This window comes from Bufo gargarizans, chromosome 3, assembly GCF_014858855.1.
Source record: "Bufo gargarizans isolate SCDJY-AF-19 chromosome 3, ASM1485885v1, whole genome shotgun sequence".
Classification (NCBI taxonomy): domain Eukaryota; kingdom Metazoa; phylum Chordata; class Amphibia; order Anura; family Bufonidae; genus Bufo; species Bufo gargarizans.
This window is the reverse complement of record NC_058082.1, coordinates 151335469-151354581: the sequence shown is the minus strand read 5'-3', so window position 1 is coordinate 151354581 and position 19113 is coordinate 151335469. Positions and strand designations below refer to the sequence as shown.

The window sequence follows — 19113 nt, the reverse complement described above, 5'->3', positions numbered from 1 at the left end:
ATTTGTGGTATTTCATTGCTGCTGACATTTTAACTTTTTTGTTATTAATCGAAATTTAACGATTTTTTTGCAAAAAAATGACATTTTTCACTTTCAGTTGTAAAATTTTGCAAAAAAAACGACATCCATATCTAAATTTTTCGCTAAATTTATTGTTCTAAATGTCTTTGATAAAAAAAAATGTTTGGGTAAAAAAAAAAAAAATGGTTTGGGTAAAAGTTATAGCGTTTACAAACTATGGTACAAAAAATGTGAATTTCCGCTTTTTGAAGCAGCTCTGACTTTCTGAGCACCTGTCATGTTTCCTGAGGTTCTACAATGCCCAGACAGCACAAACACCCCACAAATGACCCCATTTCGGAAAGTAGACACCCTAAGGTATTCACTGATGGGCATAGTGAGTTCATAGAACTTTTTATTTTTTGTCACAAGTTAGCAGAAAATGATGGTTTTATTTTTATTTTATTTTTCTTACAAAGTCTCATATTCCACTAACTTGTGACAAAAAATAAAAACTTCCATGAACTCACTATGCCCATCACGAAATACCTTGGGGTGTCTTCTTTCCAAAATGGGGTCACTTGTGGGGTAGTTATACTGCCCTGGCATTTTAGGGGCCCAGATGCGTGCAAAGTAGTTTGAAATCAAAATCTGTAAAAAATGACTGGTGAAATCCGAAAGGTGGTCTTTGGAATGTGTGCCCCTTTGCCCACCTTGGCTGCAAAAAAGTGTCACACATCTGGTATCGCCGTACTCAGGAGAAGTTGGGGAATGTGTTTTGGGGTGTCATTTTACATATACCCATGCTGGGTGAGAGAAATATCTTGGCAAAAGACAACTTTTCCCATTTTTTTATACAAAGTTGGCATTTGACCAAGATATTTATCTCACCCAGCATGGGTATATGTAAAATGACACCCCAAAACACATTCCCCAACTTCTCCTGAGTACGGCGATACCAGATGTGTCACACTTTTTTGCTGCCAAGGTGGGCAAAGGGGCACATATTCCAAAATGCACCTTTTGGATTTCACCGGTCATTTTTTACACATTTTGATTGCAAAGTTCTTCTCACACATTTGGGCCCCTAAATTGCCAGGGCAGTATAACTACCCCACAAGTGACCCCATTTTGAAAAGAAGACACCCCAAGGTATTCCGTGAGGGGCATGGGTATATGTAAAATGACACCCCGAAACACATTCCCCAACTTCTCCTGAGTACGGCGATACCAGATGTGTGACACTTTTTTGCAGCCTAGATGCGCAAAGCGGCCCAAATTCCTTTTAGGAGGGCATTTTTAGACATTTGGATCCCAGACTTCTTCTCACGCTTTCGGGCCCCTAAAATGCCAGGGCAGTATAAATACCCCACATGTGACCCCATTTTGATAAGAAGACACCCCAAGGTATTCAATGAGGGGCCTGGCGAGTTCATAAAAAAAAATTTTTTGACACAAGTTAGCGGAAATTGATTTTTATTGTATTTTCTCACAAAGTCTCCCTTTCTGCTAACTTGGGACAAAAATTTCAATCTTTCATGGACTCAATATGCCCCTCACGGAATACCTTGGGGTGTCTTCTTTCCGAAATGGGGTCACATGTGGGGTATTTATACTGCCCTGGCATTTTAGGGGCCCTAAAGCGTGAGAAGTCTGGAATATAAATGTCTAAAAAAATTTACGCATTTGGATTCCGTGAGGGGTATGGTGAGTTCATGTGAGATTTTATTTTTTGACACAAGTTAGTGGAATATGAGACTTTCTAAGAAAAAAAAAAAACTATTTCCGCTAACTTGGGCCAAAAAAATGTCTGAATGGAGCCTTACAGGGGGGGGTGATCAATGACAAGGGGGTGATCACCCATATAGACTCCCTGATCACCCCCCTGTCATTGATCACCCCCCTGTAAGGCTCCATTCAGACGTCCGTATGATTTTTACGGATCCACGGATACATGGATCGGATCCGCAAAACACATACGGACGTCTGAATGGAGCCTTACGGGGGGTGATCAATGACAGGGGGGTGATCAGGGAGTCTATATGGGGTGATAACCCCCCTGTCATTGTTCACCCCTCTGTAAGGCTCCATTCAGACGTCCGTATGTGTTTTGCGGATCCGATCCATGTATCCGTGGATCCGTAAAAATCATACGGACGTCTGAATGGAGCCTTACAGGGGGGTGATCAATTACAGGGGGGTGATCAATGACAGGGGGTGATCAGGGAGTGTATATGAGGTGATCACCCCCCTGTCATTGATCACCCCCCTGTAAGGCTCCATTCAGACGTCCGTATGTGTTTTGCGGATCCGATCCATGTATCCGTGGATCCGTAAAAATCATACGGACGTCTAAATGGAGCCTTACAGGGGGGTGATTAATGACAGGGGGGTGATCAATGACAGGGGGTGATCAGGGAGTGTATATGAGGTGATCACCCCCCTGTCATTGATCACCCCCCTGTAAGGCTCCATTCAGACGTCCGTATGTGTTTTGCGGATCCGATCCATGTACCCGTGGATCTGTAAAAATCATACGGACGTCTGAATGGAGCCTTACAGGGGGGTGATCAATGACAGGGGGGTGATCAATGACAGGGGGTGATCAGGGAGTGTATATGAGGTGATCACCCCCCTGTCATTGATCATCCCCCTGTAAGGCTCCATTCAGACGTCCGTATGTGTTTTGCGGATCCGATCCATGTATCCGTGGATCCGTAAAAATCATACGGACATCTGAATGGAGCCTTACAGGGGGGTGATCAATGACAGGGGGGTGATCAATGACAGGGAGTCTATATGGGGTGATCAGGGGTTAATAAAGGGTTAATAAGTGACGGGGGGGAGGGGGGTGTAGTGTAGTGTAGTGGTGTTTGGTGGTACTTTACACAGCTACCTGTGTCCTCTGGTGGTCGATCCAAACAAAAGGGACCACCAGAGGACCAGGTAGAAGGTATATTAGACGCTGTTATCAAAACAGCGTCTAATATACCTGTTAGGGGTTAAAAAAAATCATATCTTCAGCCTGCCAGCGAACGATCGCCGCTGGCAGGCTGGAGATCCGCTCGCTTACCTTCCGATCCTGTGAACGCGCGCACCTGTGTGCGCAGGTTCACAGGAAATCTCGGCTCGCGCGAGATGACGCATATATGCGTGACTCTGCGCAGGGCTGCCGCCTCCGGAACGCGAATCTGCGTTAGGCGGTCCGGAGGCGGTTAAAGGGATTTTACAAGATTATTTTACTGATGACCCATCCTCTGATTGGTGAAGGGGGGGGGGTCCAACACCTTGGACCTCTGCCGATCAGCTATTTGAGAAGACACTGGCACTCCTGTGAGTGCCGTGGCCTTCTCTATACTTTTCCTAGGCCAGTGACATCACATTCATTGTTCACATGGCCTAGGCTGAGCTAGGCCATGCTAAGCTCAGAAAAGTCCTGTAAATGATGAGTTAGAGCCACTATTGATCAGTCTTCATGTCTCACAAATGTGCAAATGGATTGAAATCTTGGGAATAGGGGGCCAAACCAACACCTTGAACTTTTTGTCATATTTCTCAAACTGTGACGTTTTTTGTCAGGACCCATCACTGCCATTGCCATGCATAGGTTCACTTGATTTTTAACTATGTTTAGGTAGATGTCATATGTCAAAGAAACATCTACATGAATTCCAGGACCCAAGGTTTCTCATCAGAACATTGCCTTATTTCTATAGTGCATCCGCGAGTCATTTTGTTCCTTTGCTCTATGGTCCAAACCACTGGTTGGTCCCCCACTCAGAAGACCTGTCAGATACTCTGACCATGTCATAAAGGCACCACAATTTGGCCCTTGTCAAAGTCGCTCAGATCCTTATTCTTGCCCAGTTTTCCCACTTGTAACACATCAACTACAAGAACTGACTGTTCACTTACTGACTAATGGCTGATTGGTATATATTCTACTACATTATCTGGTTCAGCACCACAAATCTATAGGATTTTCATAAACTCATATATTCTTTCTGTCTGATAGAATAAACATTTCTGATCTCACAGTTCTATGATCTAAATATGTGTGAGGTTTGTACAGTTATAAATCTGCTGTTAATTAATATTTTTCTTGGCAACATTTGTTATCATGGTGTGAGTTTTTACACACTATACATTGCAGTGCGGCTAACTTTATTATGTAGCAAACTAGTGTGTAAATCACGTCTGCTTGTGAACATACAGTATATTTGTGCTCTTCTAGATATCTACTATATAAGCTCTGTTATCACCTCTTGGAGAGTTGACCCCTTGAGTAGTCACTCCAGCCTTGGGGCAATATTGGAAGGCTGCCTATTCGTGGGCTGATTCACCAGTCATCCATTTTGAAGGTGGTGACTCTGTTTTAAAGATGTCCTAGAAGTTGTGAAATCTCTTTGTCTTCTGTAAAGGTTTGCTATCAATTTCAATACTGTAGGAGGCATGAGGAACTTCCACATGAAAGCAAGCTGCTGAGAGTAGGGCCTTAAAGGGGTTGTGCAGCCTGTTTGTACTGATGATCTGTCCTCAGGATAGGTCATCAATATCTGATCGTTGGGAGTCTGACCCCTGGCACCCTCGTGATCAGCTGTTTGATGAGGAGGCGTTGAAAACATGAAAAGTATGGACAAAATGTTATCTTTCTCACCACTTGTTCCTTCCATCACCTGTACTTTTTATTAATACTACTAACAATTGAAATATGTGAATTACAAATAAAAACTTGAAAATTCTTCCCTGCTAGTTTCTCTGCATTAGTTTAGATATGATCCCTACCAGAGAAGAGAAGTGCCTGCCTTATTAGAGTTGTGTAATATAAAAGCCTTCTCCGCTACAATAAAAGTATTACCTATGTTAAAAATGTCAGTGAACACACAGATTTCATCAGGGCAGTGACATTTTACAAAAATCACTACTACAGATGTCACTCTTCTATATAGATTTAGTAATGATGAGTACAGAGATGTCTGCCAAACTGCATTCACTACTTCACAATCATCTACAATATGTATTTTCAACTCTAAAAGTGGCCTCTAGGTGTGTTACATCATAAGAGAATGACTATAGGGGCCTGTATAGATGGTATATAGCTGTCATGTGCCACAAGAGACTGACCACAAGCCTCACAGCTCACAGATACATATAGTGCATAACGAGGGCACCTGATAAGCCAGACCCAGGAACAGATCAGGGGACGTTAACCCCATCAGAACAGGAGTACCAGAACCACAGAACACACAGGCTGCAGTACAGGACGTTGCCCCTGGAAACCAGCATACGACGAGTCCACCGCAGATAGTACGTCAGAGCACAAACAACCCGTGACACAAAATGCATCCATACTAAGGCCATGTTCACACACAAGGCTGTAGCCAACATGCATCACAGAACCAGCATACATGGGGATACCCCCAGCCAGTACACAAAGCGCATGCAGCCAGCCTACACGGCACAAGAGACACGAGCCACAGAGATGCAGACACAGAAGCCACAAACAGGCCACAGTTCACAAAAGACAATGCAGCCAGCACGCAGCCCCAAGCAACCAGCATACACAGCAGCCAGTACGCAAGAAAGCATGCAGCCAGTCAACACGACCAAAACTGTAACAGTGAACCGCACTGTGACAATAGCCCCCTCACAGCTACACCAATATGACCCCTCACATCTGTAAAATGGGTTGTGCAATGCAACCTTATTGATGACCTATCCTCAGGTACTCCTTCCGATCAGCTGTTTTAGTGGTGCTCGTGCAAACATTGCTTCCACTCCAAAATGACAGTGCACCTTGTCTCTCTTGTAAAAGCGGCACATCGTAAGGACAACTGCTTGTCCTCCTTAAGTGAATGGCTGAGTAGTTGTAAATGCAAGGAGCTGTGTCTACAAACGAGTAATTTTGAAGTGGAAGTAGCGCTTGCACAATCCCTGCTACCGCTTCAAACAGCAGCGGGGGTGCTGGGAGTTGGACCCCTGATAATCTGATATATTGACCTATCCTGAGTATATGCCATCAATATGGTAGTGCTGCACAACCCCTTTAAATAGACACATAGGGGGAGATTTATCAAACTGGTGTAAAGTACAACTTGCTTAATTGCTAATAGCAACAAATCAGATTCCACCTTTCATTTTCCAAAGGGGGTGTAAAAATGAAAGATGGAATCTGATTGGTTGCTATGGGCAACTAAGCCAGTTCTACTTTACACCAGTAGTAAAGTAAGCCAGGAGTAAAATAATTCACCAACTGTTTTAAGGCTAGATATGTAATACCCCTAACAGTACCTCTTGTTTTGCACTGATACTACAGATGTAGCACAGTTAGCATTCATGATTAACTAGATGTGTTAACTAACTGACCCCTTCAATTACTTACATATTTGCATACATATGTATATCTAAGATACATTTTTTTACTGACATTTCATAGTAAAATAGTATATAAGGCCGGAAAAATACATTTGTCCATCCAGTTCGGCCTGTTATCCTGCAAGTTGATCCAGAGGAAGGCAAAAAAAAAAAAAAAATGTGAGGTAGAAGCCAATTTTCCCCACTTAAGGGGAAAACAATTACTTCCCGACTCCAATCAGGCAATCAGAATGACTCCCTGGATCAAAGACCCATCTCTAGTAGTTATAGCCTTTAATATTATAACATAGTAACATAGTATATAAGGCCGAAAAATGACATTTATCAATCCAGTTCGGCCTGTTATCCTGAAAGTTGATCCAGAGGAAAAAAAAAAAAAAAACTGTAATTTTCCCCACTAAAGGGGAAAAAAATTCCTTCCCGACTCCTATCAGGCAATCAGAATGACTCCCTGGATCAACGACCCCTCTCTAATAGCTATAGCATTCAGTGGCGTACCGCCCATAGAGGCAGACCACGCCACTGCTATGGGGCCCGCGGCACTGGGGGGCCCGTAGCGCAGAGAAGGCCCCGCCCACACTATTTGGCACCGCCCACTCATGAACTGCAGCCGGCTATGCGGCTGCTTTTCTCCAGCCCCAATTCATCTTCCGCAATCGCCGCCAAGTCCCCCCCCCGTTTGACCTGATCCTGACCTGACCCTGACAGTCTGCTGACGCGGAATCGGGATCAAGCCAGCCTGTAGTGCTCGAGCGGCTGGCCAATCAGCAGAAGGTAACTCTGTTGAGGCAGCTGCTGATTGGCCAGTGGCGCAAGGGGGCGGGAGAATCGGCTCGAACTTCGCCGTCGCCAGAGTGCCTGAGCTGAGGAGAAGATTCTGAAGCACCGGGCCCGGCTGTGTCCCTGGCTGGCTGGCCTGAAGTAAGTCACTCAGACTCAGAACAAGTACCGTTCGTTCGTCCTGCCGTGTCACTGCCGGCTGCACTCCCTGCAGCAGTGCCTGGCCCGGCCGACTCTGACTATATTATATATTATGCTGCCTGAGGCCCGTATTAGTTTACAAATCTCTGGGGGGCAGGGTGATATCTGTTACTTCTTTACAATGTGCCCCCGTTGCCTGTCACTGCAGGGAGCTCGGCCCATATGCTGCATGTAGTTGCAGCATATGGGCCGAGCTCCCTGCAGTGACAGGCAACGGGGGCACATTGTAAAGAAGTAACAGATACCTGCAGACCAAGAAATCCTTATATGATGTCCCGCCTTTCCTCTTACTCTTTCCTGTATGAGCCCCCCCCCCCTGAATCCTTTATGAGCCCCCCTAATGCCCCCATTACCCCAAAATGTCCAGGTTCGGGGAAGAGTAGGAGGAAAGCAGACTGTCCTCTATGAGCCCCTCAACCCCTAATGCCCCACAAAATGCCAGGGGGGAGAGGAGTAGAAGGAAAGCACTGTCCTGAGCATTTTGGGGGGCATTAAGGGTTTGGGGGGCTCATAGAGGACAGTCTGCTTTCCTCCTACTCTGTCCTGTATGAGCCTCTCCCCTGAATTCTCTATGAGCCCCCCTTATGCCCCCATTACCCCAAAATGCCCAGGGGGAAGAGAAGTAGAAGGATAGCACACTGTCCTGAGCATTTTGGGGGGCATTAAGGGTTTGGGGGGCTCATAGTGGACAGTGTGCTCTCCTACTCCTTCCCCCCGGGCATTTTGGGGGGCATTAGGGATTCTTTAATGGGGGTGTGGCATGGGAGGAGCCAGGACAGGAGGTGGGACGGGCCAGGGGTGGATAGTGGGTGGGGTTAGGGGGCCCAATTCAGATGCTTGCTATGGGGCCCAGTGATTTCTATGTACGCCCCTGATAGCATTTAATATTATTACACTCCAGAAATACATCCAGGCCCCTCTTGAACAATTTTAGTGAACTCACCATCACCACCTCCTCAGGCAGAGAGTTCCAGAGTCTCACTGCTCTTACCGTAAAGAATCCTCTTCTATGTTTGTGTACATTACCTTCTTTCCTCTAGACGCAGAGGATGTCCCCTCGTCACAGTCACAGTCCTGGAGATAAATAGATGATGGGATAGATCTCTGTACTGACCCCTGATATATTTATACATAGTAATTAGATCTTCCCTCAGTCGTATTTTTTCTATAGTGAATAACCATAATGTTGATAATCTTTCAGGGTATTGTAGTCCCCCCATTCCAGTTATTACTTTAGTTGCCCTCCTCTGAACCCTCTCCAGCTTTGGTATGTCTGCCTTGTTCGCAGGAGCCCAGAATTGTACACAGTACTCCATGTGTGGTCTGACTAGTGATTTGTAAAGTGGTAGGACTATGTTCTCATCACGGGCATCTATGCCCCTTTTGATGCAACCCATTATCTTATTGGCCCTGGCAGCAGCTGCCTGACACTGGTTTGTACAGCTTAGTTTGCTGTTTATTAAAATTCCTAGGTCCTTTTCCATGTCAGTGTTACCCAGTGTTTTACCATTTAGTATGTACTGGTGACTTGTATTATTCCTACCCATGTGCATAACTTTACATTTGTCAGTGTTACACCTCATCTGCCACTTACCTTCCCAAGCCTCCAATCTATCCAGATCCATTTGTAGCCATATACTGTCCTCTTCTGTGTCAATTAATTTACACAGTTTAGTGTAATCTGCAAAACTTGATATTTTACAGTGCAAGCCTTCTACAAGATCATTAATAAATATATTGAAGAGAATAGGGCCCAATACTGACCCCTGAGGTACTCCACTAGTGACAGTGACCCAATCTGAGTGTCTACCGTTAATACCCACCCCATGTTTTATATCACTGAGCCAGCTACATACCCACATACAGACATTTTCTAGCATTCTCATTTTATATACTAACCTTTTATGCGGTACAGTGTCAAATTCTTTGGAGAAGTCTAGATATACGACATCCATTGATTCGCCGCTGTCACGTTTAGAACTTACCTCCTCATAGAAACTGAATAAATTAGTATGACATGACCAATCCCTCATGAAGCCATGCTGATATTGCGTTATTTGCTTGTTTCCCTTGAGGTACTTCAAGATAGCATCACTTAGAAAACTTTCAAACAGTTTACCCACAACAGATGTTAAACTTACCGGCCTATAGTTTTTCGGGCTCTGTTTTTGGACCCTTTTTGAATATTAGCACTACATTTGCTATGCGCCAATACTGTGGAACACTCCATGTCAGTATAGAATCCTTAAATATCCAAAATAAGGGTCTGGCTATGACATTACTTATCTCTCTTAGGATACAGGGGTGTATGCCATCTGGTCCTGGTTATTTGTCTATTTTAATCTTTTTAAGACGCCGCTGTGCTTCTTCCTGGGTCAGACAGGGCACTTTTAATGGGAATTAACTTTTACATTCTGCATTTCACAGTTTATTTTCTTCAGGGAATACAGTGGAGAAAAAAATCCTCATTGCTCTCTGCAACTCCCCCCTCATTACTCTGTAGAGGGGGACACCTTCAGATTTATACTTTTTACCATTTATATAATTGAAAAACATTTTAGGGTTAGTTTTGCTCTCTTTAGCAATTCATCTCTCGGTCTCTAGATTGTCTGCTTTTATTTGTTTTTTACATATTCTATTTTTTTCCTTATAGTTTTTCAGTGCTTCCTCACTACCCTCCAGTTTTATTGATTTAAATGTTTTTTTTTTGTCATTTATTGCTTTCTTTACAGTTCTATTTATCCACATTATTTTTTTCTTGTTCCTTAACCTTTTATTCCCATACGGTAATAAAAGGTTAAGGAACAAGAAAAAAATAATGTGGATAAATAGAACTGTAAAGAAAGTAGTAAATGACAAACAAAAAGCTTTTAAATCACTAAAACGGGAGGGTAGTGAGGAAGCACTGAAAAACTATAAGGAAAAAAATTGAATATGTACCTCTCACAATTAGATTTTAGAATGCTTTTAAAAATATCCCATTTTGTGACTGTATTTTTATTTTTGAGGTCTTTGTCCCAGTTATTTAGGCCTATGGCCTCTCTTAGTGTGCTAAATTTAGCTTTATTGAAGTTTAGTATTTTTGTTCCTCCCTGAAGAAACACTCTTTTGAATGATAATTGGAAAGTTATTACTTTATGGTCACTATTTCCCAGGGTTCCCCCGACCTGCACATCTGTTGTTCTGTCAGGTCTATTGGTTAATACTAAGTCCAGTATGGCTGTCCCTCTAGTCGGGTCCTGAACCAGTTGGGAAAGGTAATTGTCTTTGGTTATTGCCAAAAACCTGTTTCCTTTATGAGATATACAAGTTTCAGTTTCCCAGTCTATATCTGGGTAGTTGAAGTCCCCCATAATAACCATCTCATTGCTGCCTCGTCTATCTCGTTTAGTAGCAGATTTTCTGTGGACTCTGGTATATTAGATGGTTTATAGTAAATTCCTATTAGTAATTTATTATTGTTTTTAGCTCCATATATTTCTACCCACAGTGACTCCACATGTTCATGTCCCTCACTTATATCTTGTCGGAGTTTGGGCTTTAGACAGGACTTTACATGAAGGCAGACCTCTCCCCCTCTCCAGTTTTGGCGATCCTTTCTAAACAGACTGTAACCCTGCACATTAACCTCCCAGTCATAGTCATCAACCAGCCATGTCTCAGTTATTTCAACTATGTTATAGTTCTCCTCACAAATCACTAATTCCAGTTCCCCAGTTTTATTAGTCAGGCTTCTATCATTATTATACATACATTTAAGAGGTTTATGTATATTTTGTACTCTACACTTTTCCTTCTGAGCTGTTCTAGTCTATTTCCTTTGATTGTTGCATTGTGTTTATGTAAAATCCTTGTGGTAACTATTTTACGCTCACAGTAAAGTTCAATATATAATTAATTATAGATTCAACTGATTCTGTAATCACATCTCAATGACTTTATTCACTGTATCTAATAATCAATTAAATTTGGCCCATTACTTGATTAACTATAGGGATAGTCACTTTAGGGGATGTGGATCTTGGATAACTGTGATCTTTTAAGTAAAGACATCAATCGCTAAATGAACTGTTATGTGTTTATTCAGGTTTTGATAGTATTATATTTTGTGTAAAGGTCTTAAATATTCACAGTAAAAATTAAAACGGCGAACAAATGGTAATAGATATTATTTTTATAGAATGATTGCTCTTATCTTTTACAATTTTTTTTTTCCATTTGTCTCCAGCTATCCATCAAAATGGCCTCTCTATGAATCAGATGTTGATGGGGTTGTCTCCAAACATTATACCAGGTCCAAAAGAAGGGGATCTTGCTGGTCATGAAGCAGGACATGAGGCAAAAAGGATACATCTGGAGAAAGGTTGGTATTCATTTAAATATGACGATGATGATGATTTCAATAAACAAATTACTTTTCTGGCACTCACAAGTTCTGGAAAGTACCCATAAAGTGGATGCAGTAAAATTGAGTAGATGTGGCCTCCAACTTTTAGACAGACTTCCTCATGAGAAAGAAAAATGGTACAAATTTAGGTGCCTCCTGCCTACCTATATCTGCTAATAGCAGGTATATATTTGATTTTCTGACCATTTAAAATGTGCCCAATGTATTAAGAAACATGAGTCTCATAATCAATCTGGCACAATACATTCCAACAATGTTTTTTTTTTTCCAGTTAGACTGGGGTATGAAATGTCAGTTTTAATAAATGTGGAACATAGTGATCTAAAAGTAACAACTTGTAATTGCAGTACCTCTGGGGTTTGTCACACATTTTTCAACATGCTTATATATCATATATATGAATGTTATGTGATGTAAATCCTGCAATGAGAAGATATTGGGGGTGTTTCTTGCCTAACTTCAAGCAGACAGAGGTTTTAAGATCTGTTTATGGAACAGCCCTTTTTCTATTTAATTAAGACTGATGGATGTGTTTTGAGGCAGTGAGCTACTGGTACAGTGCTGGCAAAATTAACTATTTATGTAACTGGATAATATGCTTGAAACTTCTATTTAACTTTGATTTTGTGGTATTTAAACAATTACTTCATGAAAAATTGATGACCTGATTCCCCTGAAGGGGCAGTACATGAGTTCTATATGAGATGTTATGAGTCATTCAAGCGCCACCTCCCCTTGCCCTTGCACCAGCATATTACTTTATTTAAGTACTATTTTAAAGAGCACATGTCAGGAGGATCAACCCTATTGATTAAAATTATACCCATCTTGTGAAAATCAGTTGCATTCCTGAAAAAACGATTTTTTTTTTCTAAAAGCAAATAAGGGCTTCAGTGCACCAAGGGGTGGAGTCTAGATCTTTAGTGTACTTGAACTATTTGGCTTTCCAGTTCAGACTACATCCAGTAGTGCACTGAAGTCTTTATTTGCAAGAAGGATAAAAGTTTTTTTTTTTCTTTCTTGGGAACGGTGCAACCAGTTTTCACAAGACAGGCATTATTTAAATCATCAGAATCAATCCTGCCAGACAGCCATACAAGTATACATAGCTAAGCATATTAGGGTTGATCCTTCTGACCGGTGCTCCCCTTCTCTCATTTAGCATGTATGAGTGGAGCATCTGAACATTTCTAGCTCTGATGCGCCATCTTGCCCTTTGCTGCATAGCGCAAGACTTGGTCTGTTTGCTTACTGTTGGTGACATACCTGGCTTTTTCTTAGTATGCTAGTTGGAGGCTTCCGCCTAGCAGTGAGCCCGGTGATGTCACTGGCACTAATGGGCGGTCTTTAGCACTGCCCTAACCTGTAAAACAGCCTGGGGCAGCACTAAAGTGACATCACCAGGCTCCACTGCTAGGCAGAAGCCTCCAACTAGCGTACTGAGAAAAGGCCAGGTATGTCACCAGCAGTAGGCAAACAGACCTTGTCTTGCACTATGCAGCAAACGGCAAGATTGCGCATCAGAGCTAGAAATGTTTAGATGCTCCACTCATACATGCTAAATACCCATTTGAAGCCCAGTACGTCACCGTAGTAAAAAAAAAGCCCTTGCCCTGCAGGATGCAGCGCAAGGCAAGGGGAGCATCAGAGCAAGAAATGATCCAATGCTCCACTCATACATGGTAAATGAGTGAAGGGGAGCTTATGTCTGGGTTCAGCTCTGAACCTGGGCAACCCCTTTAACTAAATCTTACATATCATTGCCATAAGGATCACATTGACTATTATACATAAGTGCATTGTATTCAGCTATTTAGTGAGTTCATGAATCCAAGGCCACAACATTTGAAAGTTTAGGAAAAAAACCTTCAGTATTGTTTCAACTTCAAATATACATTGCCTGATCATGTCATAAAAAATACAGTTTAAGATCTGGTGTAAATGGGGTCAGTGTAAGTAACCAAGTATGGATCCTCTGTTCATTTAACAATGCAACAAATCTAAATTCACAATCACACAAGGTGGTAAAAACAGTATGTCCTCCCTCTGTCCTCAACACTGCTGCTGATCCCTCCATCCTCCTCTTGAGTTGCTATGGTGCAACTTTTTTTGAATAACATGGGCACTGTACATTGCGGGTATCAATGCCGATAGATTTAGAGTAAGAATAAAATAATATCTACCATGTAGATAATAATATGTGCAATAGTATTGACCATTGTGCTACTATAGATGTGATATATGTAGTGACTGACTTGATAAAGTTTTCCATCTACTATATTGGCTGAGAAAGTGGAAACCGATTTTCAACAATGTGAAGTCTACAAAATTGTAGATATTTTTTCTTTGCATACTTCCAAAATGATCTATCCTTTAAAATACCATTAAATACAATTTCTTGTTCAATTTCTTGTGTGGCCATCTAAAATGAAGATGTTACAAAAATGTGGCCTTATTCCCATTAATATCAAACATGTTCTTTTCCTAATTATCATGGTAAAGAATGGAGAGAGAGCAAAAAGGTCAATTAATGGTTTCCAAACTCAATGGTTTCCAAGATAGCTCCTTCATTCTTGTGTTGCTATTAAATCAAGTGTCATCTGTTACAGTTGTAGAATATTAAGTACAATTGTTTTAACTATTGTGAAAATGACAGATGAAGCTGCAAACCCAAACTACCTTTCATGGGATTTTAAACACTATTTTCCTCCATATGCCATCTCAATTATTATTTAGATATTACATTCCTAATGTACTGCTAAGGTTGATTAGAATTCAAGCCTCTCAAAAGCATGCACCAAAGGTCTTGGGCTGTGGAAAACATTTTTATAAAATAATCCATTAATGCAGAGGAGTGCAACTAAATTAGTTAGCAATTTGCTGAGCATGAATTAATGAACAGAGCTTCTCCCAGCTCCCAGAGTTGTAATTTTCATAATAACCTCAGACCTTTATTTGGCAGGTTGTTTAGTTTTTTCGTTTGAAGGTTTTCATTAGTCTAATGAGGACTGTGCAAGGGCGAGCAGTCAGCACAATTTACATGGGGAAGCTATCATAATAAATGAAGCAATTTGAATAACATGCAAGGGGTTTATGCAACAAGATAAGAAGAGATTGCAAAGCGAGATTTAGAGGTAACCAATACATTAGACCAACTAATAACTGAAGTAATCCCAATAAAAGGCTTAAATGAAAGGAATGAAATTAATGATATATACAAAAAACTGTAATGATATTATACAAGATGCATTAGATTAATAAAATGGATTTGTTCACTTGTTTTTAGTGCCTTCAGTCCATGCTTTGTGTATAGTGGCCTTTTTAATTAGAATTGTTCACTGGTCACTTTTGCTTAGTTACATCTTCTATGGGATAAATATTATTTCTGTTGTTCTAATTCTTAATTTGTATAGCCTTAGGGTACTTTCACACCAGCGTTAAAGTTTTCCAGTATTGAGTTCCGTCATAGGGGCTCAATACTGGAAAAAACGCTTCAGTTTTGTCCCCATTCATCGTCAATAGGGACAAAACTGAACTGAGCAGAATGGAATGCTCCAAAATGCATTCTGTTCCGTTTAGTTGCGTTCCCAGACTGGAGAGCAAACCGCAACATGTTGTATTTTGCTTTCCGTCCTTGGGATGCGTAGCAAAACTGATCCGTCATGACCCTAATGCAAGTCAATGGGGACGGATCCATTTTCTCTGGCACAATCTGCCACAATAGAAAACAGATCCGTCAACCATTGACTTTTAATGACGGATCTGTTTTGGCAATGTTAAAAATATGTTAAAGATAATACAACTGGATCTGTTGAAACGGATGCAGATGGTTGTATTATAAGTAACAGAAGCGTTTTTGCTGGACTCAGCAAAAAAGCTAGTGTGAAAGTAGCCTTAATTGTTGAAAATATAGAATAATACATAGCAATTGTTCTCAATGATGTCCTGTCCATCATGGATCTACATGGGAGAATATGATCTTTTGCTATGTTTAAGGATGTTTTTAGGCCCAACAGTAATCAGTTGGATTCAGTAGTTTATGGCCAAATTTATTTATTATTGGCCAGGAATCCAGAATGCATAGATTATCATTTGACATTGACATTGCTGATTTCTGCTATAATAGAACTTGTATTAAAATGACATAATTGCACAATGTGCCCATAGGATACTCATATTGACTTCTTCTTCTTCTTATTTGTTAGTCGTTGGTGGTTTGAAATATTGCTTGTATCAGTAAGTGCATGTTTACACATATTCATTTTCACTTTAAAATATCAAAAGTACAGTATATAGTTCAAAAGTTCTAACAGATCCAGTACATGCCAACAAGTCCTGATAGTCATGAGCTTGTAGCTTTCTCTGACCCGCCGCCATTGACATTTTTTACCAAATAAATTAGCAGTTGGGGGGCAGAAAAAATCTGGTGTTTATGAGTATTCATGGCTCATCGGCATGCGTTGGAGCAGTTCAATACAAGATTTTAGAAAAATGACAGATTAAATTAATGAAAGTGACCCAGCATTTAGCTAAGGGGATCTGTCACTACTTTATGTTGCCTTTAGTTAGATGATGACAGATTCCTTTTAACTTTTAAAACATAGAAATGATGTCCAGTTTGTGGTATAGTACAGTATTAGTCATACACATACAGTGATTAGCAATTTAGAACTTAGCAAAATTTGAGTTATAATTGGGGCCTTTCAATGTTTTATCATTTTTTATGGCTACTAAGTTTAATTTAAAATTTAAGATATTTATATTTTGATGATATGATATAGTGATGTCTATTTTGTATGGCATACCATAGTTTACCGAAATTGGAGATGAGTGAAACTGCAAAAATTCATCTTACAAAAGAATTTGCCATTGGAATCCAAGTTTTAGCCTCCACTACTAACATGGTTCAGTTATAAAAGATACATTTTTAATACTACTTCTGGTGATATTTTTTTTTACTGTTTCTATAGTCGCTGGAGTATAGATTGTTAAACAAAGTATCTGTCCAATTGCCGGCAAGGGTCAGGAAAAAACATTTTTAATTTTTTTTGTGAATTGGGCCTCTGCCATTAAATTTGTGGTTTTTGCCTTGTACTAAATTAACTTGGGCGTGGGAGTATTAAATGGTTGAACCTGATGGACTTAGTCAACCATGTATATAACTATATAACTAAGATATTGCAAATGCTTTTACAGAATTGGTTCTTCTTGTCTATGGCATAATTCTTTAGTTGCATTTCTGTAGTGTTTTTTGTAGGCCATAGGATTTGTACTACATAAGGCAACTGTTCTATGTGAAAGGTCGACTAGGCTGCTAATCTCTTAATCATGTAAACTGTTATATAGGTATGTGTTAACAGAAAATGTGTGGTTTTACAGTGCTGGTATGTAAGTAACAAGTTGTTAATTAACAAGTGCAATTATTGCCTTGGCAATCATTGAACCAGATCCTTAAATCAATGTATGACTCATAAATAATCAACCCTAATGGCCATTTTTATTTTTACAGCTGGATAATAATGTATTCATACAGCAGCTGCCACCTTGATTTCCTTCCTACTGTATGTGCTAAGAACTTTGGTTTTATGTGTTTTTAAAAGACATCTTATTTGTCTCTTTGATTAGCTGGAAATGTTTAATGAACTTAGAAGTTGACATCTTCATGTAAGATGCCTCTAATTTGTTTCATTGGAGCCTGATGGGTGTTTCATTACCAAGAAATTCTAGGTTATTGGATCATCATATAACAGTATACATGTTACAAGATAAAATGTTGACACAATATATGCTACTAGAGCTTTGCTATTAGTCATTGTTACTGTATCTCTGCCTGGTTTTCCAGTAACAAATGTTGGGTTGAAACATGTAATTATCTAGCCATTGTTATTTATTTTTATAAATAATATCTTGTACCCATACCCCTTTAATGTTAGCCGATTACTCATTTGGCCGATAGCTACCGCTCCCAAACCTCACATATACATATGTATTTTTAAAGGGGAGAATGGGGAAAGCTGCTGTCATACACCTCTGGCAGAGACTGATCTCCCAGATGAACAAGAGGATTGGGTGTTGGGTGTCATCTATCAGGGGAGAGTCTGGAGGTCCCCATATTAATTACATTGTCAGCAAAGTCTTCAAAAAATAACATGATCAGTCAACAATACTATTATTTATACTACTCTGTCCGAGAGACAACCCGCAGTATGCATTCTATGATTGAAACTAAACTATTTGCAGCAAAGACTTGAAACTGGAATCAGGAATTCCTCATACATATGCCTTAAAATTATTTTCTGTTTACATTCCTTCTTGCTAAAAGACCAATCATGTGAGCTCACTCCTCCCACTTATGGAGGGTATATAATGTGAAGCCCCCACCTAATAAATTAGAGTTATGCTTTGACCTTATCTAGAGTGTCAGGGTTATTTCTCTTACCGTGCATGCACGTATCTATCTAATTTGGAGCAGTGTATCAACCTACCTGACCATTGATCAGAACCAGAACAATGTGTATGAGGGCCTTAATAGAAAAAATATATACATGCAAGTGAGCCTGTCATCAGACTGGTGATGTCAGAGATGACTTTTGTTTTCTGTCATGAGTGGGCTACTAGTAGATAAAAATCATTGTCACAATGCCCAATTTAATATAACATAGTAACATAGTATATAAGGCCGAAAAATGACATTTGTCAATCCAGTTCGGCCTGTTATCCTGAAAGTTGATCCATAGGAAGGGAAAAAAAAAACCCTGTAATTTTCCCCACTAAAGGGGAAAAAAATTCTTTCCCGACTCCTATCAGGCAATCAGAATGACTCCCTGGATCAACGACCCCTCTCTAATAGCTATAGCATTTAATATTATTACACTCCAGAAATACATCCAGGCCCCTCTTGAACAATTTTAGTGAACTCACCATCACCACCTCCTTAGGCAGAGAGTTCCATAGTCTCACTGCTCTTACCTTAAAGAATCCTCTTCTATGTTTGTGTACAAACCTTCTTTCCTCCAGACGCAGAGGATGTCCCCTCGTCACAGTCACAGTCCTGGGGATAAATAGATGATGGGAGAGATCTCTGTACTGTCCCCTGATATATTTATAAATAGTTATTTAGATCTTCCCTCAGTCATCTTTTTTCTAAAGTGAATAGCCCTAATGTTGATAATCTTTCAGGGTACTGTAGTCACCCCATTCCAGTTATTACTTTAGTTGCCCTCCTCTGAACCTTCTCCAGTTCTGCTATATCTTCCTTGTTTACAGGAGCCCAGAACTGTACACAGTACTCCATGTGTCGTCTGACTAGCGATTTGTAAAGTGGTAGGACTATGTTCTCATCACGGGCA

The 19113-nt window shown here is 40.5% G+C and overlaps 1 protein-coding gene across 6 annotated transcripts in view; it reads left to right on the top strand.

Moving 5' to 3' along the window:
- The window catches only part of DACH1 (dachshund family transcription factor 1), a 228705-nt gene that overhangs the window by 132210 nt on the left and 77382 nt on the right, over positions 1-19113 (top strand). For all 6 annotated transcript variants that reach the window (XM_044286061.1, XM_044286059.1, XM_044286057.1 and 3 more), the window contains one exon: positions 11585-11719. In XM_044286061.1, coding sequence (XP_044141996.1) covers positions 11585-11719 — 135 coding nt within the window. The remainder of the gene's footprint in view (positions 1-11584; positions 11720-19113) is intronic.